Source organism: Diplotaxodon limnothrissa, linkage group LG3 (genome assembly GCF_057381915.1).
Source record: "Diplotaxodon limnothrissa isolate DT_005_m linkage group LG3, D_limnothrissa_male_GT1.1, whole genome shotgun sequence".
Taxonomy (NCBI): Eukaryota; Metazoa; Chordata; class Actinopteri; order Cichliformes; family Cichlidae; genus Diplotaxodon; species Diplotaxodon limnothrissa.
Window position 1 is genome coordinate 36,597,758 of NC_140598.1, and position 7,805 is coordinate 36,605,562.

At 44.1% G+C, this 7,805-nt stretch overlaps 1 protein-coding gene across 1 annotated transcript; it reads right to left on the minus strand.

Annotated features, from left to right (window-relative positions):
• Positions 1–465: 465 nt before the first annotated feature.
• Positions 466–2,298, minus strand: LOC146635620 (tripartite motif-containing protein 16-like). The gene has a single exon (XM_085347922.1). It carries the CDS (start codon positions 2,281–2,283, stop codon positions 616–618), a length of 1,668 nt encoding a protein of 555 aa, XP_085204048.1. The 5' UTR covers positions 2,284–2,298; the 3' UTR covers positions 466–615.
• Positions 2,299–7,805: the final 5,507 nt, after the last annotated feature.

Sequence of the window (7,805 nt, forward strand, 5' to 3'; positions counted from 1 at the left end):
AGTTTTGATATTTACATGTATCAATGATCAAATGTGAATAGATTTTCATACGAAAAAGCACATTAAATGTCATCACTTTACATACAATAATGATAATATAATATCAAAAACCTTGAGGATTCAATGTTTTGTTTCATTTTAAAAGTTCAAACCTCAAAGACATTAAGTTTACAGTCATATATGATCAAGAAAATCAACAATCTTCACATTTCAGAAACTGGAACCAGCTTTAAATGTGACTAAAATAATGATAAAACAATCAATTCTCTAATCATTGACTAACTGATGAATCACTGCAGCTCCAATATATTGTTGCATTTGACAACCCACTACAGCAACTACAGAATAAAAGCACTAACCAGACTGATGACAGATTTCAAACATGCTGAATATGAAGAGTAGTATCATTTAAACTCACATGATTATCAGCCATAAGAACAAATTCAGATTTATATTGATGTAAGGTATATAAATGTAAGTACAGTTTGAATCAGTGCAATATTATTTTCACACATCAATGGACCACTGAACTTCTCAGCTTCTAAAATGTAAAGCCTCATTTAGAAACTACACAAGTACATATAATGGTCAGGGATCAACATGAACCTGTCTTCTCTATTTGACTTTAATCAACTCTGCAGTGGCTCCAAGTCCAAGCCAAAGTCCAGCATAGAGCGGCTGAGTGAATGTGGTCTGGACTCTGTGGAGGAGAGTCATGGTTTCAGAGACGCTGTAGAAAGACAGAATACCTGCTCTGTGATCCAGGTACACTCCTACTCTGGAGGACTGAGGACCTGAGAGGACAGTTTGGACATTGTTGTGAATAAATGTATAACTGCTTGTGTCACAATCTAATGCCCAAGATTTGTCATTGAATCCAAATCCACATTCATCGCCCGTCCCTGCTCTGCTGATATTCTTGTATGTGACTGCTATAAAAACTGCTCCTCCTCTCCACTCCACCTCCCAGTAACAACGTCCAGTCAGACTCTCTCTACTCAGGACCTGACGCCATACAGTGAATCTGTCTGGATGATCAGAATAAGACTGTTGTTCCATAAATGTTACTTTTCTGTTCCCCTCAGATAATAACAGATGTGTGTTTGCTGTGTTTGGATCCAGTGTGATTTCACGTGAATATTTTAAGAATCCAGCTCTGGTCCTTGGCTCTGCTGGTGACAGTAAAACATCCTCTTCAGTGACTGTCAGTGAGATGTTTGTCCATTCCTCTCTCAGAATGTCCTGTAGTTTATCTCTGGTCTCTGACACAGCTGCTGTCACATCCTCAAAGTAGCTCAGAGGACGAATATTGATGCTGGATGAGTGTGTAGACTCACTGAGTGCTGACAGTGAGGGGTAGTTGTGTAGAAACTGGTTGTGATCCTCTGTGTGTGAGAGCTGCTCCAGCTCGCCGTCTTTCCTCTTCAGCTCAGCAATCTCCTGCTCCAGCTTCTCCTGAAGCTCTTTGACTCGACTCACTTCAGTTTCCTGCTGGGATCTGACCTGCTGCTTCACATCAGAGCTTCTTTTCTGGAGGAGACGGATCAGCTCAGTGAACATCTTCTCACTGTCCTCCACTGCTTTATCAGCAGAGCCATTGATGGCCTCCACCTCCTGTTGAAGCAGCTTCACATCTTTCTCTCGCTCCTGGATTCTCTGCTGGATGTTTAGTCGTCTCACCTCGAGCTCCTTCTGCTTCTCAGTCCTTTCTGCTGCAGCTGGGACTGTTTCATGGCCTTTATGTTCATCCATCAAGCAGAGATAACAGATACTCTGCTGATCAGTACGACAGAAAATCTTCATCACCTCATCATGACGGGAGCAGATGTTCTCCTGGAGCTTCTTGGAGGGGGCCACCAGCTTGTGTTTTTCAAAGGCAGGAGACTCAAAATGAAGCTGAATGTGTTTCTCACAGTAGGAGATCAGACAGACTAAACAGGACTTGATGGCTTTCAGCTTCCTCCCAGTGCAGACATCACAGGCCACATCTTCAGGTCCAGCATAGCAGTGATCAGCTGGAGCAGCTTGGAGTCCACTCTTCTTCAGCTGCTCCACTAAAGCTGCTAACATGATGTTTTTCTCCAGGACAGGCCTCGGTGTGAAAGTCTTCCTGCACTGAGGGCAGCTGTGGATTCCCTTCCTGTCCTCTTCATCCCAGAAACTTTTAATACAGTTCCTGCAGTAGCTGTGTCCACAGGGAATAGTCACCGGATCTTTCAGGAAATCCAAACAGATGGAACAAGAAATTGTTTCACTCTCCAGCTGAACTCCTTTCTGCGCCATTTCTCCTCTCAGTGTCAGTGACTGTGTGAGTTTCTCTTCCTTATAACTGAAACTAGTCTGAGCTCTGATCTCAACAACATGTTTCTGCAGTGAACGGAGCCTGTCAGCTCTTACACGTCACCACATGTTGGTTACACCCATCTTCAAACTGTAGATCTAAAGGGGAGGGAACCAGGAAATACATTTAGTCTGGAGCTGCTGTGGTTTAGGAATAAGAGGGAGGAGTTATCAGCCTTTCACATACAAAGAATGATTGGAAGTGGACCGTGTGTGTTTAACCTGAAAAACAAATGACAGCTCAGTTTGAAGATGGTAAAAATGTTAGAGTTGGTGCCACAGTTATGAAAATGGTCTCCTGTAATATAAAAGACGGTTTGCCCAAATATTTTTGAACATCATTATTATCTTTAATATGCACAAAATGGAAACAAATTTTCTTCCTCCAGCCAACAGAACAAAAACAAGTCTCTAAGCCGTCAGTCTATGATCCTCGATTCTCAGGTAAATTTAAAGTTTACATTTTTTTGAGAGATGAGTACTGTTTTAGCTCAGACAATATATATATGCAGGCAGATAAAGAGGGCAAAGGTAAAAGGGAGGACATACAGTTTTACAAAATACAAATGACATTTTTTTTAAATTAAATTTGTAGTTACTGTAGAAAACAAAATTGCATAACTTGTGTGACCCACTTTATGGGCTTACATTTTGGGAATCACTGATGTAGAGTTTGAAATTTGATGGTCATGACAGTGAAAATTGCAACTACATGTTTACTCTGACCTGTGTGGTCACTAGATGGTGATGTTTGATTGTGTTTGTCCATGTAAATGCTGTAATATCACTTCCTGAACTCACTCATCATCATTGTGGATTTAATTCCTTTTGTTATTGAAATACTAAATGTAAAACTTTGTAGTGTTAAAATTTTACCTTATTATTGATTCATAGGCAGCACGGTGGCACGGTGGTTAGCACTGTTGCCGCACAGCAAGAAGGTTCTGAGTTCAATTCCACCATCAGGCCGGGGTCTTTCTGTGTGGAGTTTGCATGTTCTCCCCGTGTTTGCGTGGGTTCCCTCCGGGTACTCCGGCTTCCTCCCACCATCCAAAGACATGCAGCTTGTGGGGATAGGATAAGATAAGATAACCTTTATTAGTCCCACACGTGGGAAATTTGTTTTGTCACAGCAGGAAGTGGACAGTGCAAAAGTTATGACGCAAAAATTAGAATACAATAAGAATAAATACAGTACACAGCTGTACAGAATAGAATAAAATAATATACTATATACAGTAGAATAAAATAGAATAAAAATATACAATAAGATAAAAATAGAATACGAATGCTATATACAACTGAGTAAAAATACAACGATGCCAGAAAAGATTATTGCACTTAGTGTTATTGCACATGTGTGGATGTGTGTGTTTGTTCAGTTAAAGTCTTTGTTGTGGAGTCTGACAGCAGTGGGGAGGAAAGACCTGCGAAATCTCTCCGTCCCACACCGTGGGTGCCGCAGTCTCCCACTGAAGGAGCTGCTCAGTGCTGTCACAGTCTGCTGCATGGGGTGGGAGACGTTGTCCAACAGGGATGACAGCTTAGCCGCCATTCTCCTGTCACTCACCACCTCCACTGGGTCCAGAGGGCATCCTAGAACAGAGCTGGCCCTTCGGATCACCCTGTTCAGTCTCTTCCTGTCCCCAGCAGAGATGCTGCCGCCCCAGCAGACCACACCATAAAAGATAGCAGAAGCCACCACAGAGTCATAGAAGGTCTTCAGGAGTGGGCCCTCCACCCCAAACGACCTGAGTCTCCACAGCAGGTACAGCCTGCTCTGCCCTTTCCTGTAGAGGGCATCTGAGTTATGAGTCCAGTCCAGTCTGTTGTTCAGATGAACACCAAGGTACCTGTAGCTGTCCACAGCCTCAATGTCCATACCCTGGATGTTCAGTGGTTGCAGTGGAGAATGCTTGTGCCTGCGGAAGTCTACCACCAGCTCCTTGGTTTTACTGGCGTTGATCTGGAGGTAGTTCAGCTGGCACCAGTCCACAAAGTCTTGAGTCAGTCCTCTGTACTCCTTGTCGTCCCCATCAGTGATGAGGCCGACTATTGCAGAGTCATCAGAGAACTTCTGCAGGAAGCACTGGGTGGAATTGTGGGAGAAGTCTGCAGTGTAGATGGTGAAGAGGAACGGAGCCAGAACCGTTCCCTGTGGGGCCCCCGTACTGCAGACGACCCTGTCTGACACACAGCCCTGAGTCCTCACATACTGTGGTCGGTCGGTGAGGTAGTCCAAAATCCAGGTAGTGAGGTGATGGTCCACTCCAGAGTTCTCCAGCTTGTCCTTCAGAACCGAGGGAAGAATAGTGTTGAAGGCACTGGAGAAATCAAAGAACATGATTCTCACAGTGCTTCCAGCGGTCTCCAGGTGAGCGAGGGAACGATGTAGGAGGTGAATGACGGCATCATCCGCGCCAATGCCAGGCTGGTAGGCAAACTGAAGTGGGTCCAGTGATGAGCTTGTTAGGTTAATTGGATAATCCAAATTGCCACTAGGTGTGAATGTGCGAATGAATGTGAGTGCGAATGGTTGTACCCCGCCTCTCGCCCTATGACAGCTGGGATAGGCTCCCCCCCCCCCCCCCCCCCCCGCGACCCTGAAAAGGATAAGTGGAAGTGAATGGATGGATGGATGGATATTGATTCATGGTTGAAGGTGTGCTATTTTGACCACCCACTGGTTCCAGATAAATTACTCCATCTATTCAGAATTTAGTTATTATGGTTTTTCTCCACTAAATTATTACAAACAATTCAAATATCCATATTACTAATGCTTGTTTATTTTAGTCAACATCATAAACATTAAATTGGCACAGTTTTGCAATTGAAACTAAAATATAGTACTGATAGTCAAGTTTGCTTATATAAAGAAACTGCAGGGCCGTGCAGAGATGCTTAAAGGGGCGGGTACTAAAAGTTAAAAAGGGGCACATTGAACAGCAACCCCCATTCATCAAGAATCTGCGACTGTGTATAGATTTTTTTTGTTACATTGTTACCCTACCAAGACCACCCATTTCTTTTGCCCTCAGTGTGTGAATGTGTGTGTGAATGGGTGAATGACTGAATGTAGTGTAAAGCGCTTTGGGGTCCTTAGGTACTGAGTAAAGCGCTATACAAATGCAGGCCATTTACCATTTACCATAATATTCCAGTTTCAGTTCATTTCCCACAGTTTTTTTAATCTGTTGCTGTATGGTTCCAAGCGCCATCACCAATCTTTGCATTTTATTATTATCTCATAACACTTGTGTAATTAGCTACAATCTCTCCTGTGGACTTTTTACATTCTACAGTCTCAGATCAACACAGCCCTGCCCTCCAGCACTATCAGCAGCAGGAGCAGCAGAAACCCCTCAACAGCAACATTGTACCCATCAGGTAAAACACAGACTGTGTTTGGGTTGCATTTTCCCCATCTGTTGACAGTGATATAGTATGATGTGATTCCATATTAGATTTTTGATGAATGTGTGTTGTTGTTATTCAGCCTGGTTCGATGAGCCCTTTTAACTTTGAGAACCTGCCCCTTCAAACATCTATGCACGGCCCTGGTGTCATTTGTGCAACCCACCTTCTCCCCATCTCTACCTCAACTGAGTTACTCAGACCTCCATCATCAGCAGGGTCTAGAGACTGGAGGTTCATGTCGTAAGTTACCAGTCTCAGTTTATGCTATTTATAAATTGATTCAAAACCACCCATAATTCCAATAGAACAGTGATTGATTTAAATGGCTAAATTACCTCCTCGACATGTCTTGAAGTTCTGGTAATGAACTGATATCTTAAACATGCAGGACACCAGGCCTTGAGGCCTGGAGTTGGTGTAACAGGTATTACAATTAAACAACATGAGATATGCATTAAATTATTGTCTCGACAACTTTGGACCAGTGTCAGAAAGTTCTAGGTAAGACTATGGAGCCTTGAAAGGATCAGCAGAGAAGGAACCACACAATGATAGATAAGATGTGATTTGAATAGAAACTGTATTGAAAGTTGTAAAGTTTACAAACCCTGCCTGTCTAAAGCCGGCTTCCTACAGTGCACAAACGCACATTAAAGGGCCCAAAAATAAAATCAAAACAACATCCTCTTTAAGGAAATTCTCCAAAGAGTTTCAATTAAAGAGCTTCCGCTCCTATTGCTCAGTCCACTTCTCTTTGGAAAGAGAAATTAGAGTTCCTTGTGTGTGTGTGTGTGTGTGTGTGTGTGTGTGTGTGTGTGTGTGTGTGTGTGTGTGTGTGTGTGTGTGTGTGTGTGTGTGTGTTTCTGTCCAACTACCCGGGTAGATTTTTAAAGTGTTAGTCTTATCTGTATCAAGGAATGTAGTAATAGTCCTGAGGTTCGCTGAAGATGGATCCCACGGCTGGCCACACCGCACTCGGGTCCGTCGACAGTCACTCTCTTGGGATTGGCTCGCCACTGAACCACAGGGTTCAGATCTCAAATGATCCAGTCCTGGTCAAAAAAACAATCGGAGCTCGTGGTGAGATAGCTCGTCCAGCTGACGCAGCTTCCCACGGCCGTATTTCACAGATCTCAGATCCAGGATCTTTCAGCTAATTTGGCGGTTGCCTCATGAGTAGCGGTTGCCTCGTGAGTAATGGCTTCCACAACAGGAAATGTTGACTAACAGGAAGTCATCTCAAGGCATACTCGCCTCCTAGCGGCGGGGAGGGAAAATTACACCTCCAACCTTATGCAGCAGCACAACCCACAAATCTGATGTGGGTTACACTCTCCCCTCCTGAACTCTTGCACGTCCCTGTGCATGACAAGGTTCACACAAATGTTTCTTGGGGGGAAAGGCAAGAGAAGAAGCAGGTGCTTCACCATCATTTACCATGGGTCATTCCACGCATCGGTCAACCCTTGGAAGAAAGACTTCACCACGGTGACAATTGGTTTCCCCAATTCAGTGTAGTCGAGCCTCATTGGTGGTTGACGATCCCGCTCAGACCTCCTGACATGGATATCAGCGTTAGCTCGTTCCTCTACTTCACCACTCTCCTCTTGTCCTTCAGTTCCAGGATCATTCATCATATCCTCCAACCTGTCTGGGAGGACTGGGATCTCTTTAGGTTGGTCCTCACTTAAGTCCTTGACCTCGTTAAACAACTCATCTTCTCCTGAACTGCTATCCAGCGGCATCCTTTGTCCCTCAGATTCAGTGGATGCACTATCATCCATCTTTGCTTCTCTCACAGATTCATGGAGTTCAGGTGCTGGTACGTCCGCAGCAGGAGGTGAGGTCTGACCATCATCTGGAGTCTGCTCATCGCCACATTGATCTGTTTCATGGTAAATTGATGTGGCATCAGGCATAACATTGGCACCTTCCGGAACATCCGTTGACTCAGCGGAGATTGATGTCAGGTTATTCTTGGCGTGACTGGAACCTAGGTCTCTTGGGGCATTTTGCCTTGCAGCACCCCCAGTCATCTCAGAGAC

What these genes read in the sequence shown, in the direction of transcription:
- LOC146635620 (XM_085347922.1), bottom strand. Translation starts at nt 2,283, where the DNA reads ATGGCGCAGAAAGGAGTTCAGCTGGAGAGTGAAACAATTTCTTGTTCC.